The 19,863-nt window shown below is 28.4% G+C and overlaps 1 protein-coding gene across 1 annotated transcript; it reads left to right on the top strand.

Moving 5' to 3' along the window:
• On the top strand, positions 1-18,616 carry LOC126265977 (ATP-dependent RNA helicase vasa-like). The gene is made up of 9 exons (XM_049969087.1): positions 1-33; positions 1,609-1,615; positions 1,919-1,999; positions 2,057-2,158; positions 2,384-2,620; positions 2,675-3,297; positions 3,350-3,542; positions 7,959-8,475; positions 18,464-18,616. Exons 1-9 carry the CDS (start codon positions 1-3, stop codon positions 18,510-18,512), a joined length of 1,842 nt encoding a protein of 613 aa, XP_049825044.1. The 3' UTR covers positions 18,513-18,616.
• Positions 18,617-19,863: the final 1,247 nt, after the last annotated feature.

Genomic DNA, 19,863 nt, shown 5'->3' with positions numbered 1-19,863 from the left:
ATGACCAAGAAGGCGAAAGAGGCGAAAGAAAAGGTAAAATAGTTTTGAAAACGTATTAAGATAACGTTTGTGGTGTTACTTTACAATGAATAATTATTCAATTTTCATTGGTTTTGGTGTTATGGAACCGAAGAAAAATAATAAATATAACTAATTATTTTAACATTAATGCATAAGGAACTTAAATAATTTTCACTTTGCATCATTCATGAAAAATCTGAAATTTAAACGTTAATAATAGAAAAATAATATAATACAATAAAATCAATTAATTTATCATTTTTACTGTTACTAATTAAACACAATAAAACTACAGAGAAAGGATATACATAAATATTTAAGGCCTAATGAAAATTAAATTGAAATTATTCATTACCTTTTGAAGTCTTACACATATAAAAATAAATATAATTATCCTCACAGAACACCCAAGAAGTATCAACCTTTTACTAAAAATGAGAAACAACACTGGACGTTAAATTGATTTGTAGTGTTTAAATTATTCAATAGATGTCGCCTTTATAGTTTTCTGTATTTGACATTTGACAAAATTGGCGGGAATAGTTTCAAATTTATATTAATTGGTATATTATTGGGTGAATTGTGAGAAATAAAACAAGCTACGGAATTAAAACATTTTTATTACAAATTATTTATTGTACATTATAAAAATGCATCAGTTTTCTGTATACTACACATTGTATATAACAAAAACAAATAAATAAATAAATAAAACTACAACACAATAAATTTCTTCAACAACAATAACAGACAACATAAAAATAAATAATTCGAATTAGAATTCAAATTAGACAATAAACTTTCAAAAACATTAAAATTAAGATCCCTGGAAGAGGAAGGAATATGAGAATGAAAAAGTAATGGTGGCAAAGGAACTGTTTTAGGTTTAAGGCAACGAATTTTTTTTGTTATAGTGAAATCTGATGGAGAGAAATGGTCTTCACAGACATGACATGTCATGATAGAAGGATTAATATTACAAATTGATAAATTGAACGCTATACTAAATTTAATTAAATTTTGGCTTAAGAAACGATTTATTTTTAAAATTAAGATTATGAACATCACTATAATATGTATTGAAACATAATATAATATATATTGAAATACATTTTGACACAGTAACCAGACGGAGATTGAGGCAGAGAGATCATGGCTGAATTTTAAAAAATTATAAAATAAAATCACAGAAAAAAATTCTATATTTTAATAAAACTACCTAACTCCCATTGATCGAACCTTCCCAATCTAGTTGGAACCTAGAATGCCCACTTTTAATAAAATATATAATAAGATTAACATACCTAAAAAGTGCCGAGTTTATTCTGGTTAAATCAATGCAAAATAACATTAATTTATTCAACAGATAAGAAAAATTATATTAATATATAAAGCATCTTATTCAAATTTGAGGTAATTTTATTTCTAATATGATTGTAATGTAAAGTAAACATCGTAAATACTAAATTATTGAATTATAAAGCATAGTATCCAAGTATGATTTTATTTATTAAGAAATATAAGAAATATCTTACCTAAAACAAAATCTAGTTAAATAGCCATTACCAATTGTCATATCAATTTTAGAAAACGAGTACAACTTCCCATGATTATCCTTATATCTTCAAACATTCTTATGAATCCTTAGAATAAACTTAAAACAAGAACAATGTTTTAACGGGTAATTTTACTATTATTAAAAATTTAAGTAATATTCATTGCCAAAATCAAGGATAAAATTTTGTTTGTTTTCTATTGTTCAGTTATTAGTTATCATCATTCTTAAGTTTTATGGTCTAATTCATTTTTTTAAACCCAAAGTATTTTTGAAATATATTTCATTTTTGGTTTCAAATTAACCTAAGTAGTAGTACATTAACTAAATTGTAATTTTTAGATGACAACTGGGAAAGTGGTGACAACTATAAGAGAAACAGGAATACCACTGAATGGGGAAGCAGTGACAGAGGCACAGGAAGTAAATAAAATTATTAATGGTTTAAAACAAATTCTATAAATTAAGCTGTTCTTATAGACCGAAGGCGCCGTGGTTATAGTCGAGGCGGTGGCAACAGATTTAATAATGATGAAACGTGGGTTGAAAATGGCGAGGAAGGCGCAAGAGGCAGTACAGGAGGTAAAATAGTTTTTTTCTGTACTTTTCTGTATTTGTGTCCATGAATTCAATACTGTAATTCTCATTCTTTCTATTAGTGAAAATAATTAAAACTAAAAATAGACAAAAGAAAAATTAATTTAATAAAGTTACCTACACTGTCAGTAATATTCATTTGGGACAGTGGTCACCAAACATAAATATTTTGTTTTAGCAGCATAATTTTATTTTTTAAAACTTTATTAGGTCGCAACAATCAAACCCGAAGTGGCAGCGGAGTGGACGACAGCTGGGGTGGAAGAAGCGACGGTGCTTGGGGTGAAGATGATAAGGGAAGGCGTCGCCACGACATCGGCGACTCCAACAGAAAAGGTCGCACTGATAATGACACAAATGATGCCGGTCCGGAGAAACCACGGGAAATTTATGTGCCCCTGGAACGGGTCGGAGAAGATGATCTCTTCACAACCACCATCACTTCGGGTAAATAAAGTCAAATTTATTTTAATTACAATGTGGCATGAGACATTTTTCTAGGTGTGAATTTTATTAAACTTACTGACGTTGAAGTAAATGTGTCGGGACAGAATGTGCCCAGGCCGATTGCTTCATTTGAAGCTTCCAAACTTAGGCAACTGTTATGTGATAACGTGAAAAGGTCTGGTTACACCACACCAACGCCTATACAAAAACATGCAATACCCATTATTGCAAACGGGAGAGACTTGTTGGGCTGTGCCCAAACTGGCTCAGGAAAAACCGCCGCGTTTCTACTTCCCATAATTAACAAACTAATGGAAGATCAATCTCCACCTATCACTGAAAATAGCACAGCATATCCCAACGTGGTAATTATCTCTCCGACCAGAGAACTTGCCATACAAATTTACGAACAAGCCCGAAAATTTGCTTACCACACAATTGTTAAGGTCGTAATTTGCTATGGCGGCACATCAGTTTTTCATCAGACTAGTCAAGTTTCTCGAGGTTGCCACATTTTGGTGACAACTCCTGGTCGTCTGATTGATTTTCTTTCGCGTAACACCGTCTCATTTGCTTCTTGCAATTGTTTTGTTCTGGATGAGGCGGATCGCATGCTAGATATGGGATTTATATCAGCAGTTGAGCAGATGCTTGGCCACGAGACTATGCCAGCTACGGTAAAATACTGTCTGCTTTCTCCATCATTGGTTTAATAGAAGTTGATTCTAGGGTGTAAGACAGACGTTGATGTTTTCCGCTACGTTTCCTGAAGAGGTTCAAGTTTTGGCGGGCAAATTTTTATACAATTATATATTTGTGGCTGTTGGCATCGTGGGGAGCGCCTCAAGTGATGTGGAACAGTACTTCCACATGGTATCAAAGTACAACAAGAGAGAAATGTTGATAGAAATGCTTCAAAAATGTGAGTTACGTGTACTTAATTTTCTATCTTAGTCAACTCATTACTTATTTGGACAGAGTTAAAATAATATATTATATACTATTATACTTTTTTTATCAGAAATTAGTTACAGTTAAACAATTATTTTTAGTCAAAAGACCAAACCTTAACAAATCTGTTTTTGTACCACAGTGTGTTGCTAATTAATTTAAAAATGGTAAAAATCTTGTGTTGATTTCAAAATGAGAAAGGCTTAACATGTATTATTAGTTTTAATATTCAAAATTATTTACTCTCATTAAAAGAAAACTTTATATAACATATATGTGCTAAAGAAAAATGTGTCCAAAAGAAAAAGATATTTGTCACCACTGTCTCTTAACTTACAATGTCCAGTCATTAAAATTCTCCTAGACAGTCCCGGTAGGTGAGTCGCTATAGGTTCCTTTTTCAAAGTTCCTTCTAACTTCTTATTTATTTACCAATAACCCCTTCACCTGTCTCCATGCTACAGACTAGAACTACAAAAATAATAAAAATTATATTTTATGTATGAATTTACCTTTCTTTTTAGTTATATAATCCCTACATAGCTCATGATACATTATATAAAATCTGTTTAATTTGTTCCACGAACTGAAAATGGACTATTTATGAGAAATAACCATTTGTTACAGCCACAGAACACCCAAGAAGTACCAATCTCTAAAAATGAGAAAACACTGGACGATAAATTGATTTGTAGTGTTTAAATTATTCAATAGATGTCGCCTTTATAGTTGTATGTATTTGACATTTGACAAAATTGGCGGGAATAGTTTTAAATTCGAATTAATTGGTATATTCCAGGGTGAATTGTGAGAAATAAAACAAGCTATTTTTATTACAAATTATTTATTGTACATTATAAAAAATAGTTAATAAATTTTAGAAATAGTATTTCGATGCATCTTATACAACAAAGAATTTTTCTCAGCATTATAATTACTAATTGTAGTTTTACCACAGACGGAAGATACAGATTTACCATATGAATGATTTGAAAGAATGGTAGACTTTTGCTTACTAATAGAATTTTTGAAATTATCAATATTTGTATTTTTATCATACTAGATACTAGAATTGGAATGAAAAATAGGAACTGTAGAAACATTTGAAATTGGGAGAGTATCCGAACTTTTTGATAAAACATTGAAATGGATCATATTTTTTTATTATTATAATATTTAAATTATTGAATTCCGAAGGGCAAAAACTAAAACTAGGAATTTTGGTTACTTGAATAGAAGTAGAATACTAATAGAAGTAGAAAGAATTGTGGAAATTTCTTGAATAAGTGGAACAGGAAAAAGACTTATTCTTAAAATTCAAATTTTTAACATTAATAAGATATTTGTTAGAACATTTAGAATAACTACAATGTTTACTATTATAACCAAAAATTAGATATTGCTAAGAAAAATCCATTACAAAATTTATTATATTATATATATATATATATATGTATATATATATATATATATATATATATATATATATATACCTGAAAGTGTTTTTTACACTGGGGATCCTTAAAGACACATCTCTTCAAAAGGTTATCTAACCTAAAACCGTAATATAATTATTACAACTGCTGGATAAGAACTTTATGAAATTTGGCAAAGAATAATAACTAACCAGCAAAAGTGAAATGAATTAAGAAAAATTTTACATTAAATTCAATGATTGAACAATTTAAATAAAAAAATTCTAACACGCTTTGAAAAATAATATACAATAACAAATACAAACAATTAAATTATGTATACTGGTATATAAAAAGATTCTTACCAGAAATATACTTTCTTAAAGTACTATCATTCCTCGACCACGCCCACTTCTCTAACCTAAAAACTACTGAATTTTCGCCATCCTAAAATCTAGTAAATTATTTCCTCTAAAATCACTAAATATTCCCTATACATCTTGGAAATGTTTGGGGAATTTCCATTACCAATTTATAAAATTAAACATTAAAAATTCCTACAACCCCAGACATAAAGGTCGTTCCTTTTCGACGATTCCGAACGTCTATCATCGGCTGTTGCCCCTCCGTCCCTATTCGCTTGCCCCCCCTGATCAGTGAAGAAGACCAACCTCTTACTAAAAATGAAAAACAACACTGGACGATAAATTGATTTGTAGTGTTTAAATTATTCAATAGATGTCGCCTTTATAGTTTTCTGTATTTAACATTTGACAAAATTGGCGGGAATAGTTTCAAATTCAAATTAATTGGTATATTATAGGGTGAATTGTGAGAAATAAAACAAGCTATGGATTTAAAACATTTTTATTACAAATTATTTATTGTACATTATAAAAAATATATTAGTCTTCTGTATACTACATGTTATATATAACAAAAATAAATACATAAATACAAATACAAATACAATACAATAAATTTCTTCAATAACAATATTCGAATTAGAATTCAAATTAGACAATAAACTTTCAAAAATATTAAAATTAAGATCTCTGGAAGTGGAAGGAATAGATTGGATAGAAATTCAAATTAGACAATGAATTTTTAAAAACATTAAAATTAAGATCCCTGGAAGTGGAAGCAATACGAGAATGAAAAAGTAATGGTGGCAAAGGAACTGTTTTAGGTTTAAGGCGACGAATTTTTCTTGTTAAAGTAAAATCTGTTGGAGAGAAATGGTCTGCACAGATATGACATGTTTTAATATAAAAATTAATATTACAAATTAATAAATTGAACGTCATACTAAATTTAATTTAGAACTGGAAGGTGGCTTAAACAACGATTTATTTTTAAAATTAGGATTATGAACGTCACTATAATATGTATTGAAACATAATATAATATATATTGAAACACATTTTGACACAGTAACCAGACAGAGATTGAGGATGAGAACTCATGACTGAATTTTATAAAATTATAAAATAAAATCACGGAAAAAAATTCTATATTTTAATAAAACTACCTAATTCCCATTGATCGAACCTTCCCAATCTAGTTGGAACCTAGAATACCCACTTTTAATGATAAATATAATAAGATTAACATACCTAAAAAGTGCCGAGTCTATTCTGGTTAAATCAATGGTCCGGCAGACTATTTAACCTACAAAATAACATTAATTTATTCAACTGATAAGAAAAAATATATTAATATATAAAGCATCTTATTCAAATTTGAAGTGATTTTATTTCTAATATGACAGTAATGTAAAATAAACATCTTAAGTACTAAATTACTAAACCTCTTACCAAAAATGAGAAAATACTGGATGATTAATTGATTTGTAGTGTTTAAATTAATGAGCAGATGTCGCCTTTATAGTTTTCTGTATTTGACATTTGACAAAATTGCCGAGAATAGTTTAAAATTTGAAATTAATTGGTATATTATAGGGTGAATTGTGACAAATAAAACAAGCTATGGAATTAAAACATTTTTATTACAAATTATTTATTGTACATTATAAAAAATATATCAGTCTTCTGTATACTACATATTACATATAACAAAAATAAATAAATATTGTATTTGTAGTATACAACACAATAAATTTCTTCAACAACAATAACAAACGACGTAAAAATAAATAATTCGAATTAGAATTAAAATTAGACAATAAACTTTCAAAAACATTAAAATTAAGATCTCTGGAAGGGGAAGGAGTAGATTGACTAGAATTCAACTTAGACAATGAATTATCAAAAACATTAAAATTAAGATCCCTGGAAGTGGAAGGAATATGAGAATGAAAAAGTAATGGTGACAAAGGAATTGTTTTAGGTTTAAGGCGACGAATTTTTCTTATTATAGTGAAATCTGATTGAGAGAAATGGTCTTCATAGACATGACATGTTTTGATAGAAGGATTAATATTACAAATTGACAAATTGAATGCCATAATAAATTTAATTTAAAATCAGGTGGCTGAAAAAACGATTTTTTAAAATTAGGATTATGAACATCACTATAATATGTATTGAAACATAATATAATATATATTGAAACACATTTTGACATAGTAACCAGACAGAGATTGAGGCTGAGAACTCATAAAATTATAAAATAAAATCACAGAAAAAAAATTCTATATTTTAATAAAACTACCTAATTCCCATTGATCGAACCTTCCCAATCTAGTTGATAAAGTATGATTTTATTTATTAAAAAATAAAAGAAATAAGTTTCCTAAAACAAAAATTTTAAACTATTCTATTCATTAGCTCTCCATTCCATCCTCCCGGCTCCTTCGGATAGAAAAAATTAACGAACAAATCTAGTTAAATAGACATTACCAATTGTCATACCACATTATAAAAAACATCAATTTTAGAAAACGAGTGTAACTTCGGGTACATTCAGCTGTTTCCATTCGGTTCTACTCACTTGCCCCCCCTTGGTTACAGCCAAAGGCAAAGAAAAAACCATCGTATTTGTGGAAACGAAGCGCAACACAGACTTCCTAGCCAGCTTGTTAAGCGAAAGCGACATACAATCGACCAGCATCCACGGCGACCGACTTCAACGAGAGCGCGAGCAGGCTTTGTGGGACTTCAAAAAGGGCACAAGAAATATTTTAGTTGCGACCGCCGTTGCGGCCCGAGGTCTCGACATCGAAGGTATCCAGCACGTGATAAATTACGACTTGCCGAAGAGCATAGACGAATATGTTCACCGCATCGGTAGGACGGGCCGTGTGGGGAACTGCGGCAAAGCCACCAGTTTCTACGATCCGGACGTCGATTCAGGCCTGGCCGGGCCACTGACGAAGATTCTGGAACAGGCCGGGATCACCGTTCCGGAGTTTCTGCGCAAGGCCGGATATGGCGGCGGATCGTCGGATGCCTTTAGCGGCAGGGATGTCAGAGGCAACGATTATGGTACTGACGTTAAAGCTGCATTTGATCCATGTGCCGATGAATGGTAATGTTATATTAATATTTTACGTACGTTTGTGTAAGCGTTTTGTTATAAAAATAAAATTGTTAAGTATTATAATTTTGTAAATAGATACTGAAAATATAGACATATATTTCCCTTTGTTCAAAATAAAAACTACTCTTTAATTTGAAATTTATTTTTGTCTTAATTGTATTATCCCTATGATTAGAATTTGACCTCCAACATATCATACAACCCTTTACTAATGGTCACTTATTCCACTTATAAATTACACAATTCAGTACTATACAGTTCTGGATCTGAACATTAAAATAATTTATTCAATTAATAAAGACAATTATTATTATTACTTTTCTAATTTATTTTGTTCAAAATTCCCAGTTTTTATTGAGTCATCAACTTTGTTATTTTTAGTGCCTGTAAATTTTTTTAATTTTTAAATTGTATATGTAATTGTAAATAAAATATCTAAAAGAAAAAAAGTTTTTATTAATATATTTATTTTCAAAAAATTTTGACACATCGATGGTGTAACTAAAATGTTTGTACCACTAATTTTGATGCTGAAAGTTATGTTTCAAAGTGTAACGGGTTACCGATTATAATTCAATCGGTATAACGAAAGACTTTTTGAAAGACTCGTTACAACAGGTTAAAGGGAGAGATTTAACTTTTACACAAGATATTGATGAGGATAGACTATACAATTCTTACTCTATAATTAATTTCAATATCACTAACTTTTGTTTTTGTTGAACAGATCTTCTTCAACTAAGGTGATGTATTACACTCAATACTCACACCTTTCACCAAACCGAAATATTAGATAATTTCTACTCACTGTTTTATTGTTCTTTAATTTATAGTTCGGAATTAATTAAAACTCAATTTTAAACAACCTAACTATATTAACAAATAAATATAAGAAAAACAAAAAAAACAAAAGATATATAAATATAAAAATTGAATTATTTAAATTTACTTAAATACTTGGCAAAAAGATTGAACTTAACGAATATTAAAACCATTGATTTGACAAACAGTAAGTAAAATTAACTAAAAGAACTTCGATCTTGACACTTGAAAAATTCGGGTAAAATCTTCCGAAATAAATGAATCCCAGAGTTTTATAAACTCGGATTCTAGGAAGGGGGTGAAGTAGGTGGTGACTTAAGACCCTTAAGAATCTGAATGTCTCCAACAACGATCCTACTTCAACCAATCAGATGAACTAAACAAATGTTCCTTTTCTCAACATTGTTGCCAAACTAATTTAAGAGTTTTTCTATATGAAACCCTAATCTAAATAATAATAATGTACTTGGTCTAAAAAACCTTATTGCAATTCAAAATACAATAAATTATTTCAATGCAATTACAATTCCGATATTGTTTGCATAAGGAAAAGCCATTGTACTTACAAATATTTTCAATCTTTTAAAAATAAATTCATTAACTTAAGTTTACCAATATTGTAAAAACATAAATAAAAAGAACAGAGTTTCAATTCTCTAAAATTTCACGTGGGGGTAATTTATTAAACTTGCATTAATTAATTTAATTTAATTTCTGAATATTCTGTAAATTAATTAAAGACATGACACAATCATTTAAACTTTGATCCCACTGTGCGACCATACCCTGACACTCGATAAGGGTTCGAAAAGAAAACACACATGTTAAAAATCAACTAACGTAGACATTAAGATAGAAATATTAAAAAAAAATTGTATGATTTTACGACTATGTTTACCAAATATAAGATTAATTTTAAGAAAACCCTTAAAAATCTGAAAAAAATTCGTGAGAATCTAAAGAAAGTGTTGGTCTAAAAATTCTCTCACGAAGTCATTTAATACCGGTTTTCTTGCTTTGTTTGATCTTTGACATGACATAGTTTTAAAGTCGTAATATTATTTAACAACAAAGTTATTGATGGTCAAACTTAGGTCATTTTCTACCATTTTTGTACAGCAAATAACTCAAAAAATAAAGAATATTTTGGTAAATGAAATATGTCATGTCAAAGCTTAGATATTTATCAAGACTACAGTGACAATTTTCCGAGAAAAATATTGCGTTTTTTAGATTTGCTCCAAATTAGCAAAATAATAAAATTTCATACGTAAACCGAATAATCAAAGAAATCTGTAAGTATAAGTGATTGTGGGGATATGTCATGTGTTCCACTCATTATTCATAGATGGCCTATTAACTGGACGTATTCAGGGAAATTTGTACATTTTTATACCAGTTATTATAGCAATAAAATTTAGAAACTCTTTGATTCATAATACTACTAATTTTAGAATTACAAAGTGACCACATGTAAGAAAGCCATTGACATCTGTGTCTGTATCACACAAGAAATTAAAAAATAATATATTTTTTTTAAAAATTTTGATAATTGATTATTCATCATTAATCAAATTTATGTGATGTAAATATATATTTTAAACTCATTATTTAAATAGTTATCAAATTATTAAAATAGTAAATTTTTAACCTGGAAATCTAAACAGGAAATTCGGCTTATTGTTCAATATAATATAATACAATACAATTTTCATTATCTGATAAATTAAAATCAAAACACTATATTTTTTGATGTATAATTACAGTAAACTAATGCGTAAACTTTGTAATTTGAATGGAATTTATAGGAATTTAACGTAGTGAAACAAATTATTTGAAAAATTAATATTTTATTAAATTGACATTTTTTTGTCCTCTTTTCCTGCGCTTCTCTGATGTAGGGAGGATCAAAACATTTTAAATTTCACCCTCTTCTATATAATAGTATCTCTTGTCCTAGACAATTAAAATAGAATCTTTCTAATTTCGAAAGCATTTTGTTATTCCAAAAATTCATCTTTATGAATTACTTTAACGAGGAGTTTATTTTTTGGACCTGAATATACAATAAAATAGCATAGATTAGTTCCAATAATATTTAATTGTTCTTATATCTGAAAGTAATATTCTATAAGTTCTATATTATAATCGTCTCATAAGAACACTTGACTTCCACAGTTTCGTCTTCAGAAATAATTCCTGAATATATAAAAATTTAATTATTTTTTTAACTATATTGACAAGAGATTCTTTTAATTATAATATCTCCAAAATTAGAAGTAGTAAGCCGGTGCATTTATTAATAATAATATGGGTTTTTAAATTGCCAATTGCTTTTTCATTTATTTAAATTGTTCTTTTTTAGTAATCTTGAATTGATCTAAAATAAATTCTTCAGTTTCCTGTTTCTTAGTTCAAATAAATGTAAACTTTTGATTTTTTTCTTAGACCAAGAAACAAATCTACGCGTTTTTGGCATTTTCTAAAATTAATATTGCTTTTATTTTATTATTGTATACTATAATATACTATAATATATAATCGTACATGCTTCTTTGATTTTAAATTTCATATTAAAATTATGTGTCACTTGATTTTCCAATTTTATAAAGTCTAAGTTAATTTAACTACATAATACAAAATAGATCAAAGACAAGTTATGTAACAACACAAAAAAATAATAGAAATAATTCAAGAATATTAATATTTTAGGTGAACCAATATGAACAAAAAAAACTAAAACGACACTAAAGTCGATTTATTATTATTCTTTAAATAAATCAATTTTTATTCATAATTTTACGGGGAGAAAAACAAACAATGACCACGGAATACAAATCCATCCAGACGCTTCCAATGGAAAACCAAGGTCACAAAAATATGAAATAATATCAAAATTGTGACAGATACAAGTAAAAATTAATTAATTAATTGATGACATGAATTAACAAATATACATAACACATACGAAACAATAATACAGCAATATAAAAACTAAAATTGAATAAAAAACTTACCTTTAAAAGTTTATAACAAATTACACTTTGTCTGATGACTAAAATAAGACTAATTTGTTTCTCTGCTTGAAACTGATGTTTCTTCAACCACCAAAACTGAACTAAAATTTCTGGCTCATTTTAAATGTATACTGAATCGCACCCCTCTCATTGACCACTTAACTGAACTAAAAGTCAAGTACTACCCGAACAGAAAAAAGCCATCTGTTTTGTTATTACATTTCACTTAAATTTTCTCCCAAAAAATTACACGCTGGTTACATGCACTGATTTGTATAACTCATCACTTTGAGGATGCGTAAGTAAAAGAGTGTGAAATAAATACAAATTCAGAGCTAGGGTCACTATTAACTTTGAGATAACTTTTTTTAATTAATAATAGATTTTAAATCGGCTTCCGTATTTGTATAACGTATTTATTATATTTGTTTATATAATAAAATGTGATTGGTTTACAACTAACTATACGACAAAATATCACAAAACTTATTAGCATTAAAAAAAAGTTAATAACTGTATACGTTATTATATTTTTAATATATATTATTGTATTATATATTAATTTTATATAATTTTTATTAATAAAAATATATTACGAATTCATTACCATTATAAATTTCATAATCTATTTACAACCAGTAAATTTACTATATGTATGAGATCTCAAGTGCGGTCCTGTTCCATGCAAAAAAAAATTGCAGATGAACATGCATTGCAACATAGAACCGAATGTTTGTTTGATTTCGTGGCGGCACCACATTACGGGCTATGTTTTGTTTTGCATCCTTTTCTGGCCGAAAGTGTGATTCCTTGTCTAGTAAACGCCGCTCTTAAATCGGTAAAACCGAAGTCTTTTTGAAACACTGGTTACAACAGGTTAAAGGGAGCGATTTAATTTACACAAGATATCAATAATATTAGACTATACAATTTTCATTCAATGATTAATTTCAATTTCATTTCACTAACCTTTGTTTTCGTTGATCAGATCTTCGTCTGATGTATTACACTCAATACTCACATCTTGCACCAAACCGAAATATTACTTAATTTTTTTTCACTGTTTTACTGTCCATAAATTTATAATACGGGACTAATTAAAACTCAGGTTAAAACAACCTAACTATATTAAGAAATAAATATAATAAAAAAACAAAAGAAATAAAAATATGAAATTGAATGATTTAGAATTAACTAAAACACATAGCAAAAAGGTTGAACTTAACGAATATTATAACAATTGATTCGACAAACAGTAAGTAAAAAACACTAAAAGAACATTGTCTAGACATTAGAAAAATTTTGGTAAAAATCTACCTAAATAATGATTCCCAGAGTTTTTAAACACCTGGATTCTAGGAAGGGGGTGAAGTAGGTGGTGACTTAAGACCCTTAAGAAACAGAATGTCTCCGACAACGATCCTACTTCAACCAATCAGATGAACTAAACAAATGTGGCCAAACTAAAAAATCTGAAAAAATTCGTGAAATGTGGTGGTCTAATTCTCCCACGAAGCCATTAAATAAAGGTTTTCTAGCACTATTACACTCTAGGCATCAGTGTAAATTAAAAAAAAAACAAATTGGGGCAAAAACTAACATTGACGTCAGGCGGTATACGGTCACATTCTGTATTACCGTGCACTGCCTACTCCACACCACATCGTAAGATGTGATTCCCAAATGTGTTGTCGATTCAATGTGAATTGTTATTGCGAATAGAAGTCAACAAATATGAATCTAAACAAAGAAACGCGTATGCGAATAATTTTCCTTAAAGAACAAGGTAAATAGTGAATTTTATATGTAGCGAAGGAAGAGAACCTCTACATAATAAAATAAAACAATTTTGTGATTATAAAATGAATTGGAAAACACTATGGTAATTGTGCAAACCGACTTTCTGAGATCTAAGATGATTTAGATTTAAGAATCGAATCCAAACACGACGTGAATTTTGTGATATATTAATTTTAAAATATGTATCAACTACAATGTTGGAGATTCGCAGTCAGTTTTCTTATATTCAATTTTAATAAACTAAAAAGACAAAAAGAAACACTTCGCGGCTAATATAAACAGCAGTAACGTTCCGAATACAAAATACACACATACACAGAAATAATTATAAAATTGAGTAGTATAAATAATTTTTAAAAAATCCATTGTTGATAAAATATGCCAAAATAGTGAAAGTATAAAATAATTTTAAAAATCAGGTAATTCATATAATTTAGTCATTCTATTTATTCATTTATTTTTTCTTAAATTTCTAAATATTTGTATAATATTACTTACAGAATCTCATAAACAATTTAAATAAATAAAAAAGTACAAAATATGTGTAACTGAGAGAATCTGAAAACGATAGAATGGATAAACATTATTATAACTAATATATTATATATGTTTACTCAATAAATATCTTATATTTTAATCTTATAATTTTTTTATTTTCATTTACAATATTGATATTTAATTTATTTGTTTAAAATAAATATCGATAATAAAAAAATTAAATAATAGTAATTACAAAATTATATAACATGAAAACTTAATGTATACATTTTTTTAATATCTTACACACGAGGCTATTTAAACTGTATTCAAGAACATATAAAGAATAACATTTATAGAAACAGATTACAAATGATGAATGAGTTATAAGATACAATAACAAATAATATTGAAAGAAACAATAAAAAAACAAGAGTGAGGAGGATCTTTTTTGAACAAACAAAAGTGCTATTTTTGAATTCATAGATCCAAATTTTGTTTTCGTCGCTTTTTACAACAAAATGTATGATATATTGTTAATAATTATTGTTAATTTATTGTTTTAATTTTAATCTACATAAAGAAATTAATAGCAAAATTGACCATAAAATAAAGTTTTAAAAATGTAACTGGGTGTTGTGAATCATGACCGTTAACTTTTTATTTAACAGCATAAGAGTAAATTCAATTAACAATTTGCCATTATTATTAAATAGAATATTACATACTAATAACATTTAAGTAATTGTCGTATATCCTTAAATTTCAACTCATAGGCACGAACAATTTCTAATCACTCGATCTTTTTTATTATATTTGTTCACATTCATTTAAAATGTTTTAATATGCACTATTTTACGTTTCGTAAATACTTGGTTTTGTTATGAAAATAGTTTATTTTATTTCTTGTATGTAATATTTTAAATATTTTTAAAATATATCACATTAACTCAAATACTAATTTAAATCATTTTTAAAATAATTCAAAATAATATTAATTAAGATTATTTTAATACTTGTTATTAAAATAATCGCTTTAAATATTGTAGTTATTATAACAATTTCAACAAAACACAAAAATATTCTCTCAGCTCACAAAATTAGTTAATAATTTGGTGTGTTTCAATCCTTGCAGTCCTGTTTATAGTATAAAATGTTATTCTGTAATTTCGATACACTTTAGGCAGTGTCAAAACTAATATAGATTAATTCAGTTTTTGAACCAAAACGATGCACGGTAACAGAATGTGACGGTCGAGGTAAAGCGCTTCGGAAAGTGGCAGACCACTTATGCATCCGATAGTACACACATGACATACCTTAAATATATGAAGAAAAAGAACAAAAATATTAAAAATTGTTCGATTGATATATGCATTCCCTACTTAAAATAATATTAAGAGATTTTGTATTTAAAAGTTATATTCGATACCCTAATTATTTATTTATATGCGTATTAGTATTAGAATTTATATTCTTTATTCTTATATTTTACTTCCATTTTAATTATTTTATCATATTATATTCCTCTGTAGTTGCAATTTTAATAATGATGCCATGCTCTAGATTTTATACCTTAGAATTATATTTTATCTTAAGTTCATTGCATTTTATAACGACATTCGATTATAGATTCATTCGTTTAGCATTTCTAACAATATTCTATTCTAACAACGCAATTCATTCACTTAAATCCATTAAAAACATTTAATATAATAATTGTATTTGTTTAAAATTAAATAAATAATTTTTAAAAACAAAAACAAGTATTGTGATTCCCAACATATATTTCACATACGCTATTATTATATATTTAAAATAGAAAATTTAAAATATATTACCTATATACAAATAATCTGTACATCAAAATCGTTTTCCACCTATCCGTTCTTCTTATCTTATCTTATCTTAATTCAAAATATTTTGTTACATTTCTTCTGATTTCCTTTTTTATCTTTAAGTAATAATTATAAATAATCATAAATTAGGTACATTTGTGTTCAATATTCAGATTTACATTGAAATTGATAAATTATTTATAGGTTATTTTATTTAGTTAGTAACGTAGATAGTTGTTTTTTTCTAATATTTAATTATGCCTAAAAGAACGTCAAATTTCTCACATGAGAAAGGCCAAAAGCCAAAGAATTGCGACGTGAAAATGAATCTGAACAAGATAGGGAAAGTCTTCTTACAAATTGTAGATTACGGATGTCCATGTCTATGTCGAATGAGAGTACTTCTGAGAGGAATGAGCGATTACAATTAGATAGAATGCATCATTTATTGTTAAGGGCTCAAGAATCTTTGGAATCTCGAAATTACCGTCTAGAAAACGATCGTATTCAACACGCTATCGGACGAAGTCGATAATAAATCGTCATCCGTATTCTCATATCGTATTTATACCTGTTTAAATGATAGATTATGGCTGGGTTACAACAATACTTAAAAATATCACAAAGTTCATTTGCCCAAATACGAGGGTGGTCTGAAAAGTTTCCGACCTAACAATGATACCTAACCTAACCTAACAATTTTTTTCTTAAATTTTTATTTATTTTTCTACATAGTCTCCTTGTAACTCTACACATCTCTCTAACCTGTCCAAATAGTACTCGGCGTTTTTCTCTGCAATATAATTGTTCACAAAGGTGATTGCCGCCTCATTTGATGAAAATCTCTATGCCCCGATCGCAGTTTTTAGTCACTTGGAACTAGATCTGGTGAGTAAGGCGGATGGTCAAGTAATTCAAACCGTAATTCGTGGATTTTTGCTGAGGCAACTGTATTTTCTACAAAAGTGCCCGTTGTTCTGAAATTTCTACATTCAGCTTGTCAAGTAATGGTGCGTAGCATGCTCTAGCTGTAATGGTTTTTCATGTCGAAATCTTTATGCAACTAATTCATCAGCACATTTAAATTATTTCAAATACCCAACCATTGAAAGTACAGGACATCATTCCACATTCTGCCGTCTTGTTATATCTTGCCAAAATCATATATTTAAGTTAAATATATTTATTATTTGTTTACCATAACACACTCCAGGACTATCTTGAGGAAAATATATAAAGAAATATCTGACAGTATTGTATGAGTTAAATAATTTTATTTGAATATACAACTCTGTTCCATTTTACATAAGTTTATTAATACCAATATCGGATATAATACAAAATAACTACATTTTCAATTCATTCCATTTATTTTTAATATAATCATATATATATATATATCATCATTATCATTATAGTTATTACAAACTTGAATTATGATTTTGATTCGTTTAACGAGTTTTTACGAAAGATTTCAACATCGTAATTAATAACGTTGCCCTGTCTCAAACTTTCAATCGACGATCCAGGTGCAGCCTGCATATTGTGCTTGTTCAATTCTACGGTCGCGTATTTTTTGTGAGTGGAGCAAGTACCGCTATAATTGGCCGCAGTATTATCCTCCAAATTTACGAATATAATATCATAATGGTACGTAACATCTGTATCGAGGATCGAGTAAACCCCAAACCAAAAATTATCTTCCATCTTTCTTACGCAAACTATGAATAAATGTCCGTCGAACTTCAATGCCTCCCTCCAACAATTGGCTCCTTCGTCGAGGCCCCTCAATTCATAAAAATCAGCAATATCATCCTTGAAATTATGCGTCTCTCTTAAATGATCCTCCATTGTGGTGTACAATCCCGACCATGTGCACCCGTAACTAGTAAACGGACACGGCAGATTCGAATAAACGCACTTGTCCTCGTGCGTCATCACTTCCAGTCCCTTGGCACTGAACTCACAGCCGTACTCCGCATTTTGGCAAGGAAAGATAAGTTTGTAACATATTCTTTCCAGGTTTAAGTTCCTGAAATCGCTCTTCCGGCCTCTGCATTCAGGACATTGATTCATACGCCTGAAGCAGGATTTGCAGCAGCTGTGACCGATGACGCACATTCGGATTGGTGGTTTCATGTAGTCAAGGCATACGGCACACTTGAATTCGCTGATTAAATCATACATTATCTTGCTGGACATTATGGTTGGTTGATTGATTTAAACGTTGCACTCCACCAAAGGTTTGACAATTTTGCCTATTTGGTCGGATGCAATTAGTATTTATATCCATTTAATATAGGCTATTGGATTATGAGATTTAGGTTCTATAAAAATAATACCTGGCATTATTATTTCTATTTTTTATAATTTATATCTGAATTTAATTTAATCCCATATACAAACGCCGTCGACGTCTTGGAGCAAATCTCAAAAACCAGGTAATCAATCTATTTCAAATTTTGGGAGTGTTAATCAATCTTTGACATGACATAGTTTTGAGTCGTAATATTCTTTAATATTAATGGTCAATTTTTTGGGCAATTTTCTACCATGTTTTACAACAAAAAACTCAAAAGATAAAGCATATTTGGTAAATGAAATATGTCATGTCAAAGCTTAGATATTTAAAAAGACTATACAGTGACAATTTTCCAATTAAACGTTTTTCATTTTTGCTCCAAATTAGCAAAATAATAAAACTTAAACATACGTAAACTGAATAATCATAGAAATCTGTAAGTATAAGTGATTGTGATGTAGAATTACAAAGGCCACATGTGGAATTCAAAAATAATTAATAATAATTTTTTTTTAAAAATGTATAAAAGTTGATAATTATGATTATACATCGTTAATCAAATTTATATGATGTCTAAATCTAAAAAGAAATCCTATGTCTGTAATACCACATTCAAGTAATATGGTAGCTCTTATTTCTGTAATACCACAAGTAGGACATATTAACACACTATATGCGGGTGGCAAAATGATCCAAACTAAGTTGTTGAATTATAACAAAAAATACCAGATAATTCTTTCAGTCCCGTATGTAAAACAATAGAGTAAAATTATCTCACCCCGCTTTTAAAGTAAGTACATTCAAAAAGGTAAAAGGTTTAACACACTATAAGCGAAACGGGTATTTTTAAAATTAGGAGGGCAGTTTTCACCGGATATTGAAAATTCATGATTTTCAAGCCAGTAAGTGGGTTAAATTCTGATGAATTATTTCCAAATACTGGACTGAATAGGGAACAAATAAAAAAAAAGAGGAACATGTTATCTTTCGTAAAATTCATAAAACAGCAATCATGTCAGGAAGATCAATATATAAATATGGAAACAACATTTTAGAACAAAGAATATTTGTAGTTATACTAATTAATACATACTATTAGTTTGTTGTATTAAACTTAGAT

Source organism: Aethina tumida, chromosome 6, assembly GCF_024364675.1.
Source record: "Aethina tumida isolate Nest 87 chromosome 6, icAetTumi1.1, whole genome shotgun sequence".
Classification (NCBI taxonomy): domain Eukaryota; kingdom Metazoa; phylum Arthropoda; class Insecta; order Coleoptera; family Nitidulidae; genus Aethina; species Aethina tumida.
The sequence above is the reverse complement of the archived record's forward strand: the minus strand, read 5'-3'. Positions and strand labels throughout refer to the sequence as shown.